The 24,888-nt window shown below is 42.0% G+C and overlaps 1 protein-coding gene across 6 annotated transcripts in view; it reads left to right on the plus strand.

Annotated features, from left to right (window-relative positions):
* The window catches only part of klf8 (Kruppel like factor 8), an 89,323-nt gene that overhangs the window by 40,375 nt on the left and 24,060 nt on the right, over positions 1-24,888 (plus strand). For all 6 annotated transcript variants that reach the window (XR_014894192.1, XM_085289828.1, XM_085289826.1 and 3 more), the window contains one exon: positions 7,958-8,278. Coding sequence is in view for 5 of the 6 variants with exons in the window: in XM_085289828.1 (XP_085145954.1) it covers positions 7,958-8,278 (321 nt within the window). In the remaining variant the exon portion in view is untranslated. The remainder of the gene's footprint in view (positions 1-7,957; positions 8,279-24,888) is intronic.

The raw sequence follows: 24,888 nt of genomic DNA on the forward strand, positions 1-24,888 counted from the left end.
CTTGATGTACCCTTATGGTGTTTTGGGGGACCTAAAGCGAGCTGTAATTTTGATCACTTAGATCATTAATGATAGAAAAGAGCTCAAAGTGACCTATTCAGATGGCCTGTTTTGTCCACTGTGACCTCCCCCACTGTCATGCTCTGCCATGGCATTTGCTGGACAAGTGTAGTTGTTTCCACTGTCACACTCATGTTAGTCAAGATTAACAGTCAAATCAGTACTCGTCGGAACAGGCGGTGTTTTTGCAATCTTCTATTGTCCAGTTTTGTGTTGAGCCCATGTGAACTGTAGCCTTGGTTTCTTGCTCTTACCTGACAGGAGGCGCGCCTGCTGTGGTCTTCTGCTACTGTGGCCCATTTATTTATACATTGTGCATTCAGAGATGCACTTCTGCATGCATTGGTTATAATCAGCTGTTATTTTAGTTGTTATTGCAGTCCTATCAGCTCAAAGCAGTCTCGACATTCTCGTCTGACCTCCGACATCACGTGGCATTGTCATCCAGAGTATTGCCGCGCACTGGACATTTTCTGTTTTTCAGTCCATTCTCTGTAAACCATAGAGATGATTGTGTGGGAAAATCCCAGCAGATCAGCAGTTTCTGAAACACCCAGACCAGCCCGTCTGCCACCAACATCCACGTCGCATTCAAAGTCACTTTTCTTCCCCATTTTAATTAGTTAATAGATAATATTAAAAAGCAATTGAACAGGCGTAGCCTAACTATAGACTGTGAATAAACCATTGAACATGGCAGAAATGACATCACTCACTGGTTCGCGACAACCTTTCTGAAGTCTGGAGTTTGTCCTTGTGGAGATCCAATTTTGTTTTTCTGGAGCCTGAAGTGACCATTTTTGAACGAGTGTCTGGTGTTTTAACATCAGGTAAAGACAGCTCGGCTAGCTAGCACGCTACATCTGTAGGCTATATGCATGCATGCCCCAGATGGCAAGAATTGTTTCTCAGTGCTAACATATAAATAGATTTTAGACTTAAAATCATATTTATGTGATAATGAATGAGTCACTAACACCCTAAAGGAAAACCTATACACACGTACACACTGTGTCAGCTAGCAGTTATAGCAGAGTCTGTTGGTCTGATCTTTAATCATGCATAACCTTGATTGAGTACAGTTTAAAAGGATGCCTCCAGTTAGGATTAATCCCCGATACAGGGTATATAAAGCTCGGGAAACGAGCTATGTGGTATATAGTTGGTGAGCACTACAGGCACCAGTTATCTTTAGTGTGTGGGACCAACTCTATTTTTGTAGTAACTCATGTTAGTCACTTTTGTGCCCTGCAGTTGTTTGCTTGAGAAATGACTCGTGTGATTATGCTGTTGTTCGGAAATCAGCTCTGTTTAAATGTGGGCCGGGTCACAGGAAGGCTCGCTGCAGTTTTCTCATCTACAACGTGTCACAGAGTCTGAGGAGAAAACACAATCTGCCTGTCTGTTTTTCAATCCTCTTGGTCCCTCTTCTACCCCCACCCTGACTTCCTGTGGTAGGATCAGAGGCTGACAGGGTCACACCCACCCCACCCCTTTTTTTTAAATTCCTGGAACTCCACAGTGGGACCCCTCCTCCGGTGGGGGAGGCATGCATGCATGCACGCACACACACACACAAAAAGGCATCTTGTCATTCCTCATTTATACACACACAACATGTGCATATCTCACTATCACTCCTTGTTAGTGCTGCTCTTCACACACACACACGCCTCGTGGCCCCCTCTGTGAGCTCCTTCCTCTTTTGCTGCCTCGTCTGGGAGCAGATGTGGATCAAGTCGGATTTGCGAAAAGATTCTCAGTGTTTGCTTCAGTCTATTCACAGTGATAAAGTAGGTGTGATTTCTAAGCTGAAGGATAAGAACTGAAGTTTAAATGCTTAAAAAATTGAATTATTTTGTCCCCCTGTAATTTACTCCTCACATGGTGCAGTCTGAACTGCTAGAGAGCTATGAACTCCGCCCAGCTGGAGCTCCAGATTGGGTTTAAAACAAACGGAAACGAATTATTTGCAAATCATGATTAATCCAGGTCTGGTTGCAGCACAGTACTTTTCCGATCCGATTTGTGCTTTTTACTCTTTAGGCATTAATTAACAAGTAATTAAGAATTGTGAAGGAAAAACCAGTCAGAAGAGCAAAATGCAAGGCTTTGTGCTTGTAGCATGATGTTCTGCAATGTATAACTTTCGTATTATTGTGTAAAACTCAATTTTTACATAGTGAGCGACATATCAAACCTGTTGTTTAATAGCATATTAAAACCCACCTGCAAGTATGAAGAATATTAAGTAGACAGTGAATCGCTGAGATGCCTTAAGAAAGAGGAGTGCAATTTCAATAATATGCTTGAGGTTTTCTACATTTGGAAGAAATGCTGCTGCAGTAAATCAAATGAACCTGTAACGCCAGGCCATGGGTGATGTGTTTGGTAAGTTTGACATACTTACATTATGAACAAAGTGTCATATTTATACCTCGTTTCTTGGCAACATTCACATTTTCCAAAGCAATCCAGTGAGCCGGATAGGTGGTTCTGGTCCCCCTAGGCCACCTGTTTCAAACCTCTACTGTATGTGAATAATGGACATAGTGATCACGACATCATCATTCAAGCTTCTAATTTTAACTCTTGTGTAACGTTGTCAGCTAATGCTAGCAGACAGTGTTAGCTCCAAAAGGTACCATCTCGCACATATAGTCAACGACAGGTCTAGTTCAGTGTCTTGGATAAACTAATGTGAGGAGAAGACATCTACCTGTCACTCAAGGTGGCCACGCTCCTAATAATGCTGAACTTCAGCCTTTTTTTTTAAAGAGGTGAAACAAATTTTATCTTTTGTAGTTGTCCTGAGGGGGAGTTTTATGCACAAGGCTGTAAGCATGTTTATTTCTGCTGGAAAGTTGGACGAGAGGAACTGCAGGCTCTGGAACATCCCAGGTAACATTACTTTTATGCCCCTGAGGTCGCTGCTGCTTCGTTTGGACTAAAATAAGCTGGCAACTCTAGATTGTTGTGAATAAACCTACTCAATCAGGTATGGTTTAATTTTTTTTTAAATTTGGTGCAACTGGCTGGTCAAAGTTGACTTTAATCGGACGTCCCAGGGTTCAAAAAATCTGAATCTACCCTCTGTGCTCTGATAGAAAACTTGCAAGCCAAGTAGCAGCTGCAGGTGTTTGTATTCAAGCCTTGGCATGCAATAAAGAGTTGGAATTGAGGTGTGTGTGACTTAAAGCTGCTTGTAGAGTGTTTCCTTTAAGATGTGGAGTCTGCATCCTTCAGCTCTTTCCAGTAGACCAAAACAACAATCTCCACCAAATCTGATTTAGCTGGATTGAAGTTTTTATACATTCTTAGTTGCCAAAGTTTTCCCCAAAATATGTTAAATGTTGTCCACAAATGTAATTTGGCAAATTAAATCAACCTTACAAATACATTTGTTTATGGTCTTTTCTGTTGAGCAAATTCACAAATGTTCTGATTTAATTGAGCAGAGTTTTTGTTATTTCTGTCGAACTGAAAGGACAAGTTTGCCTTGAATGGCTTTTGGAAACGTGGCCATTTACAGAAGAGAATAGATGATAATGAGGCCTCTTCAGAACAAAACACAGGACCAAACTGCTAACTAGTGAACTGAAAACAAAATAAAGGGTTAAAGCACAAGGTGTAAAGGAAGGCTTTGTGTGCTGGAACAGACTGTTGTGGTCGCTGTTAGCGCTCTCTGTGCTTTTAAATAGGCTACATTGCTCCAGTTTTCACAGCGCATACTGTTAATTCATGAAATCTAAACTGCAGTTAAAATGTAAATGTGCTTACGAGTAGTTTATGAGTAGTGTGTGTAAATTTAAAGAAATTCTTAGAGTTTTGTCATTTACATAAGGTTAAAAAAATCAGGAAAACAACAACAACTGTTGAAATAAGTCAAAGTGTAAACTGTGATGTAACTGTGAAGCATCCTTGACTGTTTTCTGGTCTTGTTGGTGCACAAACCTCTTTCGTGGTCTCTGATGGATTTTCCTGTGTGATGTTTAAGGTCAAAAATGGTCTCTGAAGCTTAGAAAGGAAGCTTGTGGTCAAAAATACCACAGAGAAGTGCCTTGAGCAACTCCAGGCCCAATAAAGTAAACGCTGTTTCAAACTGTATGAGTGGGTGGAGTTTGGTGAAATTCAGGCTCTTGCTTTGTGGGGGGTTGCCAGTTGGGGGGAAGGTGAGGCATCAAGCTGCCTTTACCTTTGTTTAGAGACACAGAGGGGGCTCTGTCCCCTCACAATGGAACTGAGAGATCAGTGTGTGTCCTCTGTGTGCGTGTCTGTGTGGGAGGGGTTGTGCTTGCAGCCACACCCAGGCTGATTGGCCGAGGCCCCACCTCGCTGTGGAATCCGCTGGGGCTGGGTCACATGCCAGCCTGAAACACACCACCATGGCCTTAGAGTCTCTGTTTGCCCTCATAGGCTGAAAAAAAAACAGGAGAACATCAAGTGATGATGTAATTGTTACTGTCCTGTGTGGCAGAGCGCAAATGTGTCCGATTCTCAGCACACTTCAACAAGTTACGTGTCAGAAAAATATTTGAATTCTGAAGAATTCGGTGGCGTAATGCTTAAATTACCGACGCTCACTGCATTCGATAATGTAAAATATTTTCTCTGCTATGCTGACATAACGTATGATGGATTGTTTTAGGTTATGTGCTGGTGAGTGTGCTCTCCAGCGTTGTCATTAAGTCCTGCTGGCAGTTTAACTTGTTAATTATTTACCAGACTGAGAGAAACTTCTCCTCACTGTGAAAACAACCACAACAATGCTGTTAATACTTAATTATTTTGCTTAAATAATATATCAAACCTTTTATTTTGACATTTTTGCCCTGCTTCTTCTGATATTATTTCATATCTCTCCTGCTGCTACCAGCTGTTATCTTTTCTTATTTAGATTGGCTTCACTTGGCTTTACATAGACAGCTAACCCTGCGCTGTGCAGCACACAGCATTGCGTTTCCCATTAAACAGCTGGGCGTGCGGCAGGGTCGCCGCTGCAGACAGGAAGTCGAGAACTTGTTTATCTATTTCAGCATTTCTCGCACCGTGAGAATTTTACATAAAGAAGCGCAACTGGAATAATCTTGCTATCACTTCCCGTTTCTGTTCTTTTTAACGCGTGGGTTTTCAGTGTTTCGATGGTGGATTTTCACACTAGGAAAGCACACGCACGTCAAGCCTTTTTAGCTGGTGTTTTTAATACGTCTTTTGAAAGAATGCTGGTGGTTTCTGTTGATGATGTTTGTGTTAGCTATGGGACTTTTCTCAATGTCAGCTGTCTGTGCTGACTCTTGCTCAGATGTGAACAAAAAATATGAAAGAGAGGGGTTTGAATTTCACCCTGATATCGATCGGTTGTTTTCAGTCACCGGCTGGGTTTACATTAAGGTTAACCAGAAGTTGATGTGCTGATCTCACAAAGTCACATTCTGTTTAAAACCACAAAACTGTAAAACAAACTTCTCAAACGTCACCTTTAACCACATACCTGTCAGCATGAGCTGAACTCGAAGAGGAAGAAAAGGAAGTGCGGTAGATTGCTTGATGTACTTCTTTTACAACTTTCGTTTATATAAATATTTGGTCATGACCTGGTGGCTGTGTATTAATAGAAGGATAAAGACAGACACTGAAATATGCCAGTCACATTGTTAGGCACACCGTATTAGAACTGGGTTGGAGATTTTCCTTAGAGAATTTGATCCTTGTTGCTGCACAATCACGAGCTGCACATCCAGGATGTGAATCTCAGGCTCCACCACCTCCCAAAGGTGCCCTGTTGGCTTGAGATGTGTTACTGTAGAGGTCATTTGAGTGCATTGAACTCGGTGGTCAACAAACCAGTTTGAGCGATCTGAACTTTGTCACATCGTATGTTATCCCACTGGAAGCAGCCATCAGAAGATGGGTACGCTGGGTTATAGGCTGTGCCATTTAAGTGATGCCCAGTTGGTGCTAATGGGCCAAAATGTGCCTCACACCATTACACCACACCATCCTGAACCACTGATACAGTGCAGGTTGGATTTATACTTTCATTTTGCAGCAGAAATGTAAACTCATCATCATTTTTACGATGTCCAGTTTTGGTGAGCCTCAGTTTCCTGGTCTTAGTTGACAGGAGCGGAATCTGGTGTGGTCTTCCGCTGCTTCAGAGATGCTCTTCTGCATACCTTGGTTGTAATGGTTGTTACTTAAGTTATTGTTGCCTTCTTAGGGGCTTGAAGGAGTCTGGCCATTCTCCTCTGACCTCTGACAACAACTAGGCATTTTTAACCCTGAGATTTGCCTCTTGCAGGATGTATTTTTGAGAATTATAGGCACACCTAATAAAGTTACAGATAAATGTGCATTAGTTTAAATTTCCTGCATCCTAAACTTTCTCATTTTGAAGAATATATATAGAGTTAAACAAGGAATATGACATTTATGGTGCCTTAGATGAACTAATTAATTAACTGTTTAAAAATGTTCTTATTTTTAAAGTCAGAAATTATGTCTTAAACCCTTTTCTAATGTGGTAAATGCTGTTTTATATGTAATTGTATTTTTTTCCCCTTCATATTATGTTACACTGTCTTGACTACTAGACTCAACGCAGTTGGTTCTTGCTGTTATATTATTTTAGTTTCACTGGCTGCCCAAACCTACTGAAACCTGTTTAAAATGACTGTAAACATATTGTAGGTATAACTGACCTCAGCTCGCTTTGATTTATTCTTATCTGGCTCGTGATGGACAGGAGGGGGAAAAAAGTTCTTGTTTTACTGTTTTTGTTTCACTGTCCTTTATGTACAGTCATCATATCAAAAGTAAGACACATTTCAAAATATGACTGTCTCTAAACCTCTTAAAAAATGTAGGTCAAATTATGCTGGATTCCACATCTGTGGACATTTTTGGTACTGCTTGCCAAACTATTTGCAAGTTGGTGGAGAGTTTTATCTGTAGGGACTTGCATAATTCTTAGATAGAGCTCAGAAACTGTCTAAGAAAGGGAAAAAAGGGGAGAAAATTGAGACCAAAAAGAAGAGAAAGGGGTGTGTACATTTCTAAAAGTGTGTGTGTGTGTGTGTGTGAGTCCCTCTGCCTTGGCACTCTTCAGCTCGCTCTCTCTCTCTTTCTCTCAGTGTGTGTGTTTGTCACTCGCTCAGCTTCCAGAAAAGGGTGTGTCTGCCTGCCTGCCGCTGAAAGGGAGGGAGGGGTCAGTTCACGGCTACTCCTCCCTGCTCTCGCTGTTATTTCTCTTTCGTTCTCATTCCCTCACTGGCAGCCTGAGGATTAGGCCTTTGTCTCTCTGCCTCCTCTGTCTCTGTCTTTGCCTTTAATTTTCCATCTCTTTCAGACAGAGTGTGAGTTTGTGTGTGTGTGTGTTTTTGTGTTTTTACCCCCTCTTCTGGCAGATTTTTTTGAGAGGAGGTTATCTTTAGCAGGCTTTCAGAGTAGAGGTAATGCTTGTAGTCATGACCTTTTCCCTCCAAACTCTACTAACCCATTTCCTGTCTTACTTCCTGTCCTACCTGGCACTTTTCTCCTCTTCATTCTTTCTCTTATGCTCTCTTGTTTTCTGCTTTCTTGCTTACTGCTTTTTCTCCTCCTGCCCACTTTACTCCTCATACCTTCCTCATACCCTTTAACACAACCCCCTCTCCCTTCACCCCCTCTCCCTGGCCAGGAAGTTTGGACTTTTTTTTCTTACCTTCTTCTCACCCCTCCTCCTCCTCTCTTGTTCTTCTCAATTTCTCCCCACCCCCATTTCATCCCCTTAACGACTCCCTTATCACCTCTTCTCCCCCCTTTCCTGTCTTTGCCGACCTTCTGTACTCCTCTTTTTGTGACCAAACTCACCTTCCTCCTTTTAATGCCATCTATTGTACTTCTTCTTCTTACTCAGTGTCAGTCAACTCCAAAGCAGAAGAAGAGTGCGGTCAGTGCCCGGAAGAGGCTGAGGAGCCCGGCCAAGCAGAGCTCCTTGACCCAGCAAGAACCGCCACCTTCTTCATCACCTCTGCCGCCCACAGTCCAGGAAGAGGAGGAGAAGAAAGAAGAGCCCGCGACCAGGCCACGGCCAACGCAGGGAGAAGAGGAGGAGCTGAAGGAAGTGGCGACACAGTCTGTGAGGGTGAAAGAGGAAGAAAAGAAAGCAGAGGAGGAGGGCGAGAAAGACATGCCCTCTGTACAGATCAAACCAGAGCCAGAGGAGATGGAGTGCACGGTGAGGAGGGGGAGACGGGGGGTTCGGTGGAAGCGATTGGTTGATTGATTGGAGGGGAATGGGGTTAAAGAGGCAGAACGCTAGATGTGTGGCTAGATGGATGGAGGTGAGGAAAATGGGCGTGTGCAGGTGGGGCTGGGAGTCGGTTCTGCGATGATCAAATGTGTTTGATTATGTCGATTTCACAATGAAAACACACACACACACTGCGGTCAAATCACACAGACAGCAAAGGTTACTTCAGTTACTTACCTGGCTTAAAAAGAAAGCTTTAAATCATGTCACGCGTAATGAACAGAGTATCAGTTTGTGCAATATTGACACAAACTTCTCAAATACCGCCTTAAAAAATGTATCAAAATTCACGTTTTCCCAATACTCGAGAATCGGCAGCAGACAAGGAAGCAATATGCATACCAGAGCAATCAGCTGGATCTCTCAGATGTCAGCTTCCCGCCTGAGTATTACAAAGTGATTACAAAGAATTTGAGAAGCAGGCAGATAACATGACTAGGCACTTTTTTACTCTATTTAATTACATATCCTTCCACTTATGCAGATTACGTTAGGTCAGATCCTTCTTGTGATCCGGTGCCCTCTCGCTGGTCTAGGCTGTAAAGTGGAAAATGAACCTACTGGTGCTCCCTCAGAGATCCACCTAAACCAGCGCTGCTCAGCTCTTCTGTCTGTGCATCATGATTGGCGGTTTAGCAGCTTGATGGCGCTATTTTAATTCAGTACAGCGTTCAACAGATTTTGAGGTTTGCAACTTTTACTGGTTTTTTGACTGGTTTATCAGAGATTGCATCTTATTTTGATAGTTTTGCACATGCTTCCTGTCTGTAACAGTGATCCCTGTTTTAATTGCAAAATGTGACACCGTGACGTCATTTAAGTATCAGAACAAAGTGAGCCGATAATCACAGGTCATGCTGTTTAGGAGGGAAACATTCCCCCCCCGGGCGACATCAATCATAGTTAACCATTCCCTGTTCCCTGTGCGGTGTGTGCACGTACCAATTTTACCTGTGCCACTGTTATTACAGTGATGCTGGCTCACTTTCAGTTTTCAAAGAAAGGAGTTTATATAATTTTTCTGTTTCCTTGTTTGTTTCTCTAGAAAGAAGAGACACATTTGTTTTTCTGGATTTTTGGTTTTGGTTTTTTTAATCTAATTTATGGTTGAGTTTTAGTAGAACTGCAAATCAAGACCTGATCTGACATAAACTGGCAATCATTGTGTCTTCATTAGAGCAAAAAGGACACAGTTATCCTTCTGCACTGGATTCCCTGGGATATTTCCTGGTAGTGGTTTCTGTCAAGCTAAGGCCTGACAATAATCGTCTTGATTAGGATTCGTGGATGCAAAAACATTGTGTCTATAATAAAGTCCGTGCTGGCGGGAATTTCGATTTTCCTCTGCGCATTATACCGCATACGCCTTGTATTATACCGCATACAAGGCACGAGCACGGATTTTTGAAATAACTGTAAATTTACTTTAGGGTTAATTTATGTTATTTCAAGCTTGATATTATGATAATGTAGCTGTTGGCTGGTGCATCAGCTTCACAAATCCAGAAAAACGTCCTTTTCATTTATATGCGTTCACCTGAGCAAATAGATTGTGTACAGGTTGTGCAGTTTAGCAGGAATGTGTGCTCTTTGTGATTGAAAACTTGCACCTGTTTGCCTGTGACAGCAGGCTGTTAGGCTACGTCCACACGTACACGGGTATTTTTGAAAACTGAGATTTTCCGTTTTCGTTTTAAAAAATAATCCCGTCCACATGTAAACGCAGAAATGAAGGAAAACGCTGCTAGGAACATGCCAAAGCAACAGGTGGCGATATATTCCTAACCGTGTAGAAATGTTGGCCAATCAGAAGTCTAGAAGCCTCGGTGGGAAATAGTAAACAAAGCTGGGGCATAGAAGCAGAACCGAGTCGTATGTGTGGAGGGACAGTAACTGTGTGTATATGTAAGCATTTAAACACTGCAGAGAGTAGAATTAACAGTAACAGTATTGTAGAAATGTAGAATAGGGTGAACACGTTTCCCCAAACCTTATTTAAAAAGAGATCATGTTGCGATTGGATCATGCCAGCTGTCACCCACACATCCTAGCCATTGAGTCAACAGTTCAGCAGTCATTGCTGCATTATTTAAGAAGAAAACTATGAGCACCTGTGTGTGTGTTTGATTTTTATCTCTGTGTCAGACCTGTACCTCTTTTATGAATTCATCTCTTTTCATTTTGTTATTATTGCTACTATTTTGTTTTAAAATGGGAGTAAACTGCCTGTTTTGTGCTTTTTGACAAAAAATTAGTAATTGTTTCACATGTTTCAAACAAGCTTTGTCAAAAACAGCAGGGTTTGAGTTAAAGCAGCATTACATCAGAGTCAGAATAAGCTTTATTGGATTCTGATCAAGGAATTGGGTTCTTTTGGGTTTTTTCTGTGCTCTCAATGTACTTAACAGATACACACACGGACAATAACAGCATGTATAGTGTATTTATAGGTGCAATGATGCAGTAGTGCACAGTGCTAAGCGTTTCACAGCATGACGTCTGTTCAGTTTCTCAGGCTACGTCCACACTAGCCCGGATAGATTTGAAAACTGCGTTTTCGTCTGGAAACGCTCCGCGTCCACACTAGCGTTTTCAGTCGTTTTCACAGAGTTGCGCGTCCACATTGAAACGGCCCAAAATGCTTATGTTCCAGTCCTGCGCATGCGCAAAAGCGAGTGGGAATTAAAGAATTTTAAGAAAAGCTATCTGGAGCATGTACAAACTGATAATAATCTTTTTTAGAGCTGTCAAAATTGAGAGAAATCAAAACAACTGCTGTATAATGGCCTCCGCTATCTTTTTTTAATTTTTCATGTGACTGCATCACATGACTAAAATGCGTCATCGTTTCAAACGCATCGTTTTTCCTTGAGGAAAATGCCGTCTCAGTGTGGACGGGAAGCCAAAACGGAGAAAGCCTCAGTTATCCAGCGCTGAGTTGAAAGGAGCTGGACTTCCTTTAAGGGTCATGAAGACAAAGAATCCGTCCCTTGACTGGTAGTAAGCTTAACGACTCACAGACCATCGGGGTGGGTCAACAACTCTCAGGACTACATCCACAGCCTGAACCCCCACTAGGAGTTAAATACCTGGTGCTCCCCCCATCACCTTTTAGAACTGAAAAAGCACCGCAGATGTGAGATAGGAAACATTTCCTTAATCTAAGAAGTCCAGCTGCCTTCAGTTGAAGCACTTAAGACTTCACTGCGTGACGGGATGAGTTGACGATATAGAGGCGAAGGGAATGAGGGACGTGTAAGAGAACAAATTTGATGCAGGAGTGAGCAGAGAGATGTTTGCGGGATGGGTGAGGTTGAACTGAGCAAGCGTGGTGGTTAATTTTAGGAAGTATGAGGAGGAGGAAGAGTTTGGTATAGTTGTGAGGTTGTTTTAGTTTTCATGAAATACTAGATGATATCTCGATGCAGTGTTCAGCTATGGTGGTGACCGAGGTGTGGCCTTTCATGTTCTACTACTCTGAAGTCTGGTTGAGGTGCAGCTGAAGGGCGTGTGCGTGGTTGGTGCATTGTTGTGTAGCGCAGCGGTCTCCAACCTTTTTTGCGCCACGGACCGGTTTTTGCCCAACAGTATTTTCACAGACCGGCCTTTAAGGTGTCGCGGATAAATACAACAACATAAAACTAGTACCGGTACTGAAAAAAAGAAAATTTATTCATAACACACGTGAAAAGACCCAGGAAAACCGAGTAAACGATAAAAACGATAACAAAATAACGCTGAAAACCGATAAAAACCCTGAAAACTACACATTTCACACGTGAGCCTCAACTCTCGCGGCCCGGTGCCAAACGACTCACGGACCGGTACCGGTCCGAGGCCCGGGGGTTGGGGACCTCTGGTGTAGCGTATCCCTGTGCATGACCTCCACGGTCAGACAAAAATTGCCAAGTGGGTCCGATGGCGGAATTTACGTCCCTATCGGGGTTACAGAAAACTAAAAACTGCCAAAAACTGTAAAGAAAAATTGGTTATTTTTGAGATTTCAGATTAAGATTTGACAAATGGTGGTCGACTCCACTTCCAGGCCAGTGGAAGTGGAGCCTCTCGGGGGAGAAACACGGCTTCTCGCAAAGGTTACAGTGAAGCTTTCCGCTTGGCTGACGTGATGGTGGAAGATTAGGCATGGTCTGACATTAGTGGGTAAAGTTTAATGGATGGGTAGAGTTGTAGGAAGTCATTAAACACACTTTGTAAACAAACATTTATTTGCTCTCATGTGGAAAAAGTCTGTTAAGGTTGTTAAGGTTTTGCACTTCAAGCAGCAAATTTCACCTTTTTTAATCCCGAGTGGCTTTTCAGGGAGCGCATCAGCAGAATGAGCTCCGTGAAATGAATAGTGAGGAGGTCAGAGGTCGCAGCCAAGCCAAGTTTTACATGACAAGAGCCTGTGGGATACATACTGACGAAAGTCCTGCTGGAGTTACCCGTGAATTCCCCAGCGGATTTCATTCTCAGGATCAGACTATTTATGGCTGAGCATTTACTAATAAATTAAGCAGCATATATCTGCATCTTCTGTCCTTCTGATTGATGCAGAGGAGTTTGTCTTTTTCTGGTCTTTGCTCAGAAATACACACCAATAGAGATTTTCCCATAGACTGGGAACCAAGAAACTGAGCTGCATTTTGTGCATTTTGTCACATCTTAACTCGTCTCTGTCTTTTTAATATTATTTTAGGCTCATCTAAGTATTTACAGCTTACAGTTGTTCAGGATGGATGGGTGGATACTTTATTCATCCCCTGGAGGAAATTCACAAATTCCAGCAGTATCCACAAACATTTTAGACATAAAATAAATACTAATAAATATTGTAAACATTGTAAAGATTATGAAAATTAGGATTCTGAAAGTAAACAAATCAAAGTTATTTTATGGCATTTCCTTTCAAGAAAAGATTTTATATCTTCCGGGCTTCTAAAAAAGGATTGCAGCGTATGTCGATATATTTTTAAGCTTCTCATAGTTTCACAGCTCATTTGACATGTTATGACTGGTCGAGCTCACTCATAGGAAATAGTCATGTAAAAGAAAACACTCTTAACTTAAGTTCAGCAAGTCAGAATTTTATTGAATTAAAAAAAACACTGATAAGGCACTTATGCCACTTATTCTTATCTTTTTAATCCTTCGATAAAGCTTTAGGAGTATTTTGCTCATTGTTTGTTCTTCAAATGTTGCACTCTGTTCCCTCGCTCTCCTCGTGGCTATTAGTAGTTGGTGCGCTGGCTAGTTAGTTTGTCATCCTCATTATGGATGCAGTGATTATTGGTGGCTTCACTGCTGTGTGCCAATTAAATATAATTACAAGCCGATAAATACATGGGCGCGTTTTTGTGTCGCCCTGGCCGGGCTCACAGGTTTTGCAGTGCAAACGAGTTGCTACACCTTTTGACATTTCAAGCTTTACTGTTAAGCTGATAGGTAGGTCGATACACCCTGTTATAAACAGACAGGGAAGGCTGTACAGTAAAGGGTGTGAACAGTAATGATAAGGTGAGACTTGCTGGAGTCGCTCGCACAGTATAGCAGCCATTACCAAAGCGAACTTATAGCAGAAGGAGTGAAAGGTGTTTGTCAGCGGGAAGGGTGAGGCGTTGAAGAGAAGAAGCTGTTGGAAATGTGGACAGAAAAGCAGAAGGAGGGGAAAGAGATTGTCAGAGAGGAGACAGATGAGGGAAGTGCACAGATGGGTGAGAGAGAGGAGTGAAGGTAGAGAGGTTTGAAAGGGTGTGGACAGTCAGATAAGGACAGGCTGTGCTGCAGGATTATGACTGCCATCCATTTCACCCTCCTCTGTGTTCAATACTTTTTTTGTTATTTATGAAGCTGAAACGCAGGGAGATGCAGAGTCAGGCTAGCTTCTCTCTGGGTTTTCAATACGGGAAAGATAACAGAGAGAAACCGCAGGGCAAGTGGATTGTGTTGGTCTGAAAAACGGGGAGGTGCATGAACAGTTAAGAATCGCTGTATTGTCCAAAAGTACTGACATTTAAACAGCATTGTAGTGCGCGTGCTAGATAAATGTAGAATTAATCAGACAAATGAGAGAGCCGGGCACCGTTCATGGTAATGCATTTCTGTGCTTCCATTACCTTCATCCGCTGGGACAGCAGAGAAACCACTTGAACTATTTCTAATTCATTAGAAATTAACATTTTTGCTAACATACTACACATTTGCAAAGCGATCAGCCCCAGATGGCCGCCTCTCTCTGAGCCTTGTTCGTCCAGGGATTTTCTTCCTGTTAAAAGGGAGTTTTTCCTTGCCACTGTCGCCACGTGCTCGCTCATAGAGGGCTGTCTGATTCTTGGGGTTTTCTCTGTATTATTGTAGAATCGACTGTAGAAGCGACTGCTGTTGTGACTTGGTGCTATGTAAAGGAAATTGACTAATATTTAATTCAGTTTAGTTTTCAATTACATCTTGCACAAAAAAATAATTTCAAGGAGAGATGCCTGCGATTTTAAATGCTTATATTTTGAGCTACCACCATTTGTCAAATCTTAATCTCAAAAATAACTAATTTTTCTTTACAGTTTTTGGCTATTTGGCAAACTGGTCATATTTGTAATTCCAGAGATCCACAAAATTACGCATAATCATTGTCGTTATTGATTAAAATAACCCTTGATGTGCTGAGCCGTTTTTGAGGCGAGGCATCACGTGCTTTATGTTTGCACTCCAGCTATATAGCACAAGCATAGATTTGCATTTATGACGGTATGTGGGAAAGGCAGGACGGGCTGTGTCTGTTAGCAGCGAGTGTTTTGGAGCAGAGATAAATAAAAGAGGGAAATTTCATGCCGGCCAGGAAACAGTCTGTTTTTCATTCTCAGCTGATACCCGTGTACTGTAGTGTCTTCTAGGTTTTAGAAAAGTCATGAGAATGTGTCTCTACGATTGAATTTTAAAGACAGAATTTAGCTAGGTGACATAATTAGGTTGAGTTAATTTACCAAAATAAGCCTTTTCCAGTCTGTTTGAGGGGCTTCATGCTGTCGCCACCCTCACCCTCAAGTGTGGCTAACTCCACTGAAGTCTAGCAACACTTTACATGTATATTCTCTGTGCCATTGTCAGTTAGAACAGCGTGTCTTTGTGTTTATATGTATGAGGGCTAAAATTCTGCAGGGTGTGAGAGAGACCTTCACACAGAGCCTCAGAGAGTATTGTCTTTACTGTAGTGGGAACAGCCACAGAGTAGGTGAGATAAAATGTCGTTATTCACATGTTGTTGCAAGTGAAAAAGATACACTTGGTTAGTGGATGTGTCACAGTCATAATGTTCCCAGTTTGGTTACACTGCAGTTCCACTTGGCATGGTTTTAAGGGTTTATGGGTAGGTTTGGGGATATGCTGGTTATGGTTGAGGTTTGGCTAAGAATCCAAGAAATGAATGTCAAAAGTAGCCCGTGCTTTAGTGTGTGTGTGGATAAAAACAATGTAGCAGAGGAGTAACACAAAAAGTATTGTTTGTAATAGCGTAGTGAACTTGTGCTTGGCCTTACATATATGCTTGAAATTACATGTACTTGAATAACAAGGACTAATTGTGTTTCCCATCATCACATTGAATGACCTCTCTTGACAATTTGCAAAGCTGTGATATTAACTGGATTTCCTTTTTACTGAAATAGTTAGCAATGTTTTTTCCCTTCTCTTTAAATTTCCTAAATCCTGCCTTAGGAAGGATCATTTTAATCTCTGTTTTGTCACACAGTTACACAGATATACCCGGTTTATTTATCTGTAGCTCCTTTGTTTATTTTTGGCGTTTCTGATGCGTGTCTGATTAAGTAAGCGGACATAACTTTGCCAAGAATTTAACCAGAGGACAACTGTGCAGTCAACACTGTTCTGAAAACATGACCAGCCTGCATTTCTAAGCACATTGTTACATCTCTCCTCACCAGTTTTTTAGAAGCTACACTGAAAAACCAGTTACATGTCTACGATGTCTGGGTTTTTAGTTCATCTCAGTTACTGACGTAGTAAAATCCTTCTGTTTATTTCCATTTATAGCTTTCACAAGATCAGTTTATGATGTTATAGTTGTGCATTTATCTCCTTAACAGAAATGAGTTTGTCCCGCCCTGCAAATGAGTTTGGAGCTCCTCAAGGCTCCGTACTTGGGCCTTTTTATATGTGTAGTTCATATGCACGGACGCAATTAAATAATCATAAAAACCTATTAAAACTTAGTTTATGTTAATACATATATGCACATTATAGTAAAATGTGCTAGCAGAACAGTGTGAGTCTGGAGGATTTGAGTGCAGAATGGCGCGTTCTTTGCTTGAAGAGCAAAGGCAACTTTAAATGTTTATTAGCAATGCCAGGATCATATTTTGGTGCTTGCCTCAGCTGATTATTTTTTGGCTAAATACCAGAACCAATTGCAGGAAAATTTTCAGAAAGTGTAACATCAAGGCGAACCCGATAGACTGATTTATTTACTTTTAAGGAAACATCTTGTATTTCAGAGCTTAATTACGTTCACATGTGAGGCCTGGGAGAAGGAGTGTGTATATGTGTGCATTGTTGTGGTGTGGTTTGGGTTAGTGAAGGGTGGGGGCTGGGTGGAGTAGTATTGCGCAAGACATCATTAAGCAGAGAGTGTGTGTGTGTGAGTGTGTGCTGGCCACACCTCTGTGGCTGTCTCCAACAGAGGGGAGTGGACTTTCCTGTCCAAAGATAAAGTCTCCAGGAAGCAGATCCTCCTGCTATAAAACTCCACTGGGAGCCTAAAACATTAATGCTACATGCCTCATATTTACTCAAGTTAAGACTGTTATTATTATTATTATTATCGTTATTGTACCCTTTGTTCTAACTCATTTGTGCTGCAAACAGTAACCCTGTCAAGATGATTATTTGCTAACCCTTTGTTTGAACAGGATGCATTTTTTTCCCTCCAAATACTAATTCAGTCTGGACTCTGAATGATGATTGTTATATGTTGTAGATTGTTATATGTTTGTCTCAACAAGACAACACAAATCCTAGTGAGTGAAGGCATGAAATCAAGGGGAAAATGTGAATATAGGAGTACGAGCAGTAGCAATGGAGGACTTTGACAAGTTATATCTAAACAAGCTGTCAGATGCAACAAATTATTCATCAGAAACAGATGACAATCTTTATTTGAACCTCAGGAAATATGAAATATTATGGTCTGTGGATCATACTGCGCTTTTTGCTGCTTGACTGCTTGTATGTGAGACCAGCACATAAAGTGGTTACTCAGACAGAAATAAGAAATGTCAGGTCCACTCTAGAAGACGTGCAAAGCAAACTTTATTTACCATAAGACTGTATTAAAGTTGTATGGTTCTAGCCCAGAGTTTTAAAAATAAGACAACTTGTTGTGATAGAGCTGCAACTAAGGACTGTGTTTATTCAGTTTTTATTATTCGGATTATTATCTATTAGAATTATTTCATCTATAGAATTCCAGAAAATAGTAAAAACAACTTTTAAAGCCTATTTAACAGATTTCAGTGGTGAACGACCTTTCAGACGTGTGCAGATGTCTGCTTCAGAGATAAAACTTGCTGTTTGTTTAGGATTTTGACAAATTAAATGAGCTGATTGGTTACTGTTTCCAAAGTATTTAACTTGTTGACATGTTACACCTGCCTGCATTGTTTACATATTTGCCAGCTTGTATTCTTATCTGTTTATGGTCAAATTTCTCTTTTCCTCACTATGATAATTTAAACATTTAAAGTTTTATACAAAGAAGATGGATGATCCTTTAAAAAACCATAGCAGTTCACAGATACAGCTCTGCTAAATTTATTTAGAACCTGGCTTGCTGAGGTGGGATGTTATTTTCATCAGTTACCCAGAACATTATGACATGACGTTGGTAACTTGGCTGCATGCATGTGCACGGATGTCTCAGCAGCTAAGCTTATTTAATGAGTTAGTAGTGCAGGAAACCAACAGAGGAAATACGAAGGTTATACGTGTTTCACTGAGTCATGCTACTTTTAACAGCATATACTGAGAAAAACGATTAAAACGAGCGTTTGTGGGATGTTTTAATGCTTTAAAAAAGCATATTTTCCTCTGCTAACAGGAACATCGGGTCCAAGGTCAAAATAGACATCAAAAGGTCAAATGGAGGTGATGTGAGATGTGAAATTTTACACTTGCTTCAACTCGTACTAGCCAAATTCCATCAGAAGTGGATGGAAAGTTGGGGAAGAGACTCCACTACTAGCCCTTTTTTTTCTCTTTTACTCAACTGAGAAACTTTGAGGATTATCCAAAGGATTCTTCACGTCAGTCTAGTTTTTATGCTTGTTCTCTCTGTTGTTTCTTCCATCATGCAAACTTCAACGGTTTGTAGTTAGAAGATTCCAAAGCAGGAGAAAACAATGAATAGTTTTTGGCAATCAGTCAGGAATAAATGTAATCTAATGACAACCTGAAGATGCCCACTGTATAATCAGCAGTGGGTGAGGGCTCGGCATGGTGCTGCGTTGGTAGTCCGTAGGTGGTACGCAGAGCTTTCCAGAACCACGTCTGCATAGCTGTATACAGTCAGTGTCAGAAATATGCGTATGAATATGCGGGCTACACTTGTTCTTGTAAGTGCTGTTTTTCATCACAGTGAGGTAGAAGCGGGGTTAAATTTACTTTGAAAATCTCCTCTGTGGCCTTTGCTTCCGCATCTCATTTTGTGCTATTTTTTTCCCTTCCTCTTTGTTGATCTTCCCTTTTCTGTTGAAGCCGCCTTGTTAACCTATCAGGATAAGACCTAGATATGGCGTAATCGCTGCAGAGCCACCCGCCTCTGGCTTTTGAGAGTTTGTGAAGCCTCTGTGTTGGTTAAATTCCCACAATCCCCCTCTCTGCGTGGCCAAAGTGCTACGCAAATGGAAACCACTGCGGGTTCATAAATCCTGCGTTACTCAAAAGCAACTTGGCAGTAAATTTTCAGAAGAGATGAGGAGACAGTGAAATGTTGGGGGCAAGAGGAGTGAACAGCAAGATGATTAAACAATATGGCGAGCTCATATGAGTTAACTAGTGTTTGTCAGAGTGACAGAATGGGTCAAAGTTCATTCAGCGGCCTAGATTTAGCTTTCCAGTGAAAGTTTTCTTTTAGTTGCTGTTCCTGTTTTTCGTTTTTTCCCCAGAACAAACACACACACACACACACACACACACACACACACACACACACACACACACACACACACACACACACACACACACACACACAATCGCGCACTTTTATCTCCCCTCATCTCTCTTTTTCTTTTCCCGCCATTCTTCTTCTTCTGCTTTCTCTTTCAGTCTCCCGACCCAAGCTCTTCTTCTCTCCCTTTCCCTCCCTCTCCTCCCTTTCTCACTCTCTCATCCTAATAGGATATGTCGAGGGAGGCACTGCTTCCGCTCACCCCGTCGCCATGGCAACCACGGCTCTGGCGGGAGTTGCCGAAAAGACTGTGCAGCCTGACCCCCCCGCCATCACCACCACCAATCCTCACTCCTTCTCCTCCTCTTTTCTCCTCCACCTTTCCAACCAGTGCTTCTCTCTCCATCTTTCCCCTGCCCCCTCCTCAATCTCTCTCTTTTTCTAAATCACCACTTATGCCAAAGGGGAGCACGCACGCATGCACGCACACACACACACACACGCGCAAACACACACTGAATACCTGCCAGCACAGCACAGTGAATAGCCCTGTAATCGCTCTCTCTCTCACACGCACGCACACACAGACACACAAACAAACAATGAGGCCCTCTGTGCATGCGTGTGTGTCACACTGATGTATTCACATAAACAAGTCAGTTGTCCTCCAGCAAACAGGAGCACTCATGCACAAAGAGACCACATCACACACACATACACACAGACACGCACACACTTTCTATTACTCCCTGTGCGTTTGTGTGTGTGAGAGCAAGAGACATGAGAGGTTAGAGAGGCCGATTTACTGTGCTTTTGCCAGCAGGGCTTTGGTAGCATGAGTTAGTTAGCAATCATTGTGTGTGTGTGTGTGCGCGTGCGTGCGTGCGTGCGTGTGTGTGTGTGCGCATCTATGTTGGAGCATTCAGTCCATTCAAAGGGCAGCACATTCAAAATTTGGGATGCAGAGAGAGAGAGAAACAGGAGGGGTTGCAGTTCAGTGCAGATGCAGTCACCTCTGCTGGTGCAGGATGATGATGTCATTGTTGGCAGCCCACTTCCTACAGTGCAGCGCTTCCGGGAAGCAAATACATGACTGGGAGAGGAAGCTCTATGTTAGTCTAAAGTTATCTGGAAACATGTAGGTCATTAAGTGGATTGGCTGGGGTTCAGTATAGTCGCAGTAAATCATGTTGTCTGTGCGTCAAATCGCAGCACATCCTGGCGAGGTCGTCGGAGGGGGTTCAGCTTTCCTGTGAGTTACAGGAGCAGCAGCAGCCAGATTTCTATTTTTTTTTACCTGTCTGCATCAATAAACAGTTAAGACACTGCCTCTTAGTCTACTAGAAAAGATAAAGCAGCATGGGACAAAAGGGATTAATATGAAATGACTTCCACAGATTTTCTCCTTCTCAGACTAAGTTGAGATCAGTTTTTTAGTATCAGCAAACTATTGTTTGTTTATCTTCCCTTTACTTTTTTCTTAACTGAGTGGATTCTGTCACATTTCAAGCCTGCTTATAGAACAAAATGACTGCCCATATGGAAAAGATATATATATATCTTATAAAGTTTGTATCTGTCTTGTGTGAAACTTGTATGAAAAGCATACAAGAGTGAAAACAGATATAAGATCCCTTGAAAAATTATAAAAATAAAACTTGTATGTTTTGGATACTTCCTAAAACAATATATGAAAGTAATGAGAAAGTGGCCACTTTCATGAGTAAATCATATAGGTTTTTACTATTTCTTTTCCATATGGGTGGGTTTGCATCACAAGTTAAACTCGGAAATCATTCGTATGGTCGGCAATCCACGTCTTTGATTTATCCTCAGGTGTTAAAACCCACCATTAAGGAAAAGAGATGTGACCAGTTTTAACTTTAAAGTTCAGATAAGTTTAACTCTGAGCCTGCCCACTGCCAGCCTCTGCCCATGTGAACACCATAGCAACTCCAACCAGCTGCTGTTCAAACCTTCTGTTTGTGCCGCTCAGCTGATTAGAAGCAAGCTGGCTTAAAGTGAGCGGAGCTCGTGTCAGACATCATGCACGGATCCACTGGTGCAAGAAGGCCCTGGATAATGAATAGTAGAGTCCAAGAAGGAAGGTGTGAACCTGACAGTTACTATAGTTGAAATGGGCTATGGCAACTTTAACACTGTGTAGCATTTTTGTATCAAGAGTACCCTCTCCAGCTTGAGCCGAGTCTTTAAATTATGTGTTTGACATGAAACGCACGCACCAACTTCAGGTCGCTGGTAGGCAGCCTCGATCAGGGCGACATGCACAACGTTTAATTTTGCCCAAGTTGTTCCAAGCAGCCTCTCACACATAACTTAATACTTTGCATGTGCCTCTGAGATTAAAGAGTAGCCAGCAGACGTCCAAAACTAAAGGCGACGCTTGATGAGGTAATGACATCGTTTCAGTAATGCAGGCGGCGCTGATTTCTTAAATTACTCTGTCGTCATTAGCACTAGTTCAACAGCATCCCCCCTTGTGCTGGTGTAATTAATGACATCTTGTGGACATGTAGAAGTAATTTTTGACGTGTCAGGTGGCTGTCGCGTGCAAGTGCCTGTATAATTAATAGTGGGCTTCTTGCCCTGGGTCAAGCTGCTTGTTTCTCATCTCGCCGCTGTCAACTTGTCATGCTTCTTCTTTAGGTGACAAGCCTTCAGGGTAGGTTATGCTTCATGTAGGCATAGTTTGGATGGCGGGTTGTGTCTAAAGCTGAAAGTGTTGATCGCTGCTCTGAACGGCCGCGCCGGAAGACAAGGGGGGGGGGCTGTCAGAGAGAAGGGTGAGACATGATAATTGTTTTAATATGCTTGTAGATGCGCATATTTTCACATCAAACTTAGATGTTATTTAAACTGGCGAGGGGGCGCAGGGGGGTAAAAAGCGGTGTCAGCAGAGCAAAATATATTCACCTGTTTCCAGTAAAAACAGACTGTTTCCCAGAGTTAAGCCGAGGTGCCACGGGTGCCAGCGTCTTCGCCGCTGAAACAAGAGAGGCAAAAAATGTTTGAGATTTTCCGTTTGTGAAAGTGATGTTGTAGAAGTGTTGGATGGGTTGTGGACTTGACTCGGTTTTGGATTCTTGAGTAAAATAAGCAGGCAAATTTATGTTTTCCCACCCTCAGCTGAGTCTGTCTCACAATGATACTTTTAAACAGCCAGGGATCGAACCACCAACCTCCTGAGCTGCACCTGCTCAAAATGATTTTCAGTAATAATGTTCTGTTTGTAGCGATTGCAACATATTGATCGTAACATAAAAAGATTGCATGCTTTCTTTACCGACTTTAAAAGAAAAACGCTGTAGAGCTATCGGTGATAGCGAGCCGTCGGGAGAGACAGGCCGTGAACTCTGTCAGACTCTGCTGAACTGGTCAGGTTTTATATCTCTGTAACGTGTCTTGCACACCTGGTTCAGGCACATTCTTGCAGTTACAGAGAACCTTGTTGGAAACTTGGAAAAATAAAGTGAATTGTAAAGACGGATTATTGGTAAAGGCTTAAAAAAACTGTCTGCATATGATGAAAGTCTCTGCTGTTATTGTAAAGACGCAGGGAAAGGTTGCTAGAAAGACATTTTTGGGCGTTCCTGCACAATCAGACAGGTTTCGAACAAGACCAGTTATGTAAACACTTCTTTGGAAGTGAAAGCAAAGGTATGCACCATGATAGCAGCACGTGCATTTGCTTCAGAGCTACAGCCACTGAACGCTTTTAGCTGCTTTCCACTAAAGCGGTTTTCAGAGGAACGGTTTATTAATTCATATGAAAGACTCAAAAATAATGGAAACAAGTTTATTATGAACATCCAGAAATGACAATATATGGGTAAAAGAGATATTCTTCACCTTATATTTTATTCTGAATGAGCTGTCTGGTCGAGAACTTATCCTCTGTGGACAACAGCTAATATTTCTGAGCCTCTCGGTAGCATATAATGGATTTCTGGTTCAAGACTTTCTTAAATCAGAGATTATGAATGCAGATCAAATTTTAAAAAGCTTTATCAATGTTAGACAATAACTTAAAAGTTAAGACTGCATTGAAGTCTCTCTTCTGCTCTACATAAAGCCTCATTCTCACAGGCCTAGACTGGTTGACAACGACCCTGGCTACCTCCTGTCATTAGAGAAAAATACGCATTCCCCAACTTATTGGAAGTTGCTGGTGGCCATCATCAGGTGAAATTGATTGCAAAGAGGATGCTGTGTCAATACTGTCATTGCTGCAGATGCCTGCAGTTTGCATGGAAGACGCCAACCAGTCTGCAAACACCATTTACTTCATTTACTTCATTTCAAAGTGTTTGCAGAAGTCGGCATCTTCCGGGCAAACTACGGGAAACTACCCGTTGCAGTCATAGCAACTACTGCAATCACCAGGTTTTTAGTGCTGGACTCTACCGCTTTGCAGCCACTTTTCACACTAGCAACTGCCAGCAACCAGTTGCCAACCAGTTGTGGAATACACACCTTTCAGTAGCAGTCAAGGAGCTACTGACCGGTCTGTAGGCCTGCCTGAGTGAAGCTTTAGCACAGTGACTGCCAGCAAACACTCTCAACTGGTTGGAGAATTTCCCTTGCAGCTGGTGGTTGTCAAGTGGTAGCCAACAGGTCTGTAAGCCTGTGTGACTGATGCCTAAATTATTTAGTCTACAAACAGCAGATTCTGCACATTCTTATGAATAGATCGGTTTAATATGCCGCAGTATTGTGTAGTATACTTTTCCTTCATGTCTGATTGTTTTCAATCAGAGATGCAAGCTTAACATTTTCTGTGGCTTGACATGCGACTTGATGAACCTGAATCTTTGTACTGAAGCACCTGCTAATTGGAAAGCTAGTAGAATGCTAATGATACTTCTGAGGCTTTATTTACAACAGCTGTAGCAGAAAGACCAGCTTATTATGCCTACACATGGCAAAATCACGTACAATAGCAGCATTAATTATGAGACGAATGCTGTTTGCAACAGATGCATAATTAGTTATTGTGGCTTTTAATTGGGTTTCTCTGATCACCTTCACACATTTCCTTTTATGACTTAACCAAAAAGCTGCGAGATGTCATGGTTTACACTGTGAGCGTGTCTGAAGTTGGATTTTTCTTGCTGTGCACATTTATGCACACCTGTGCTGCGAGCTTTATAGGCAGGCTGTCCTGTGTAGGTGTATGAGGTGAACAAGTTACTAAGCACCCAGGATATCAACACTGGCAACTCCTAATAGGTAACATTAGACTGAGAGTCAACACTGACTGTGGCTAAGACTGAGCTGTGCTAGTATCAGCCTGCTAACAGGTGGGTGAAGCAGAGAGAGAGAAGCAGAAGGGAGTGTG

This window comes from Mchenga conophoros, linkage group LG10 (assembly GCF_057382185.1).
Source record: "Mchenga conophoros isolate Kocher_MC1m ecotype Shallow Benthic linkage group LG10, M_conophoros_male_GT1.1, whole genome shotgun sequence".
Classification (NCBI taxonomy): Eukaryota; Metazoa; Chordata; class Actinopteri; order Cichliformes; family Cichlidae; genus Mchenga; species Mchenga conophoros.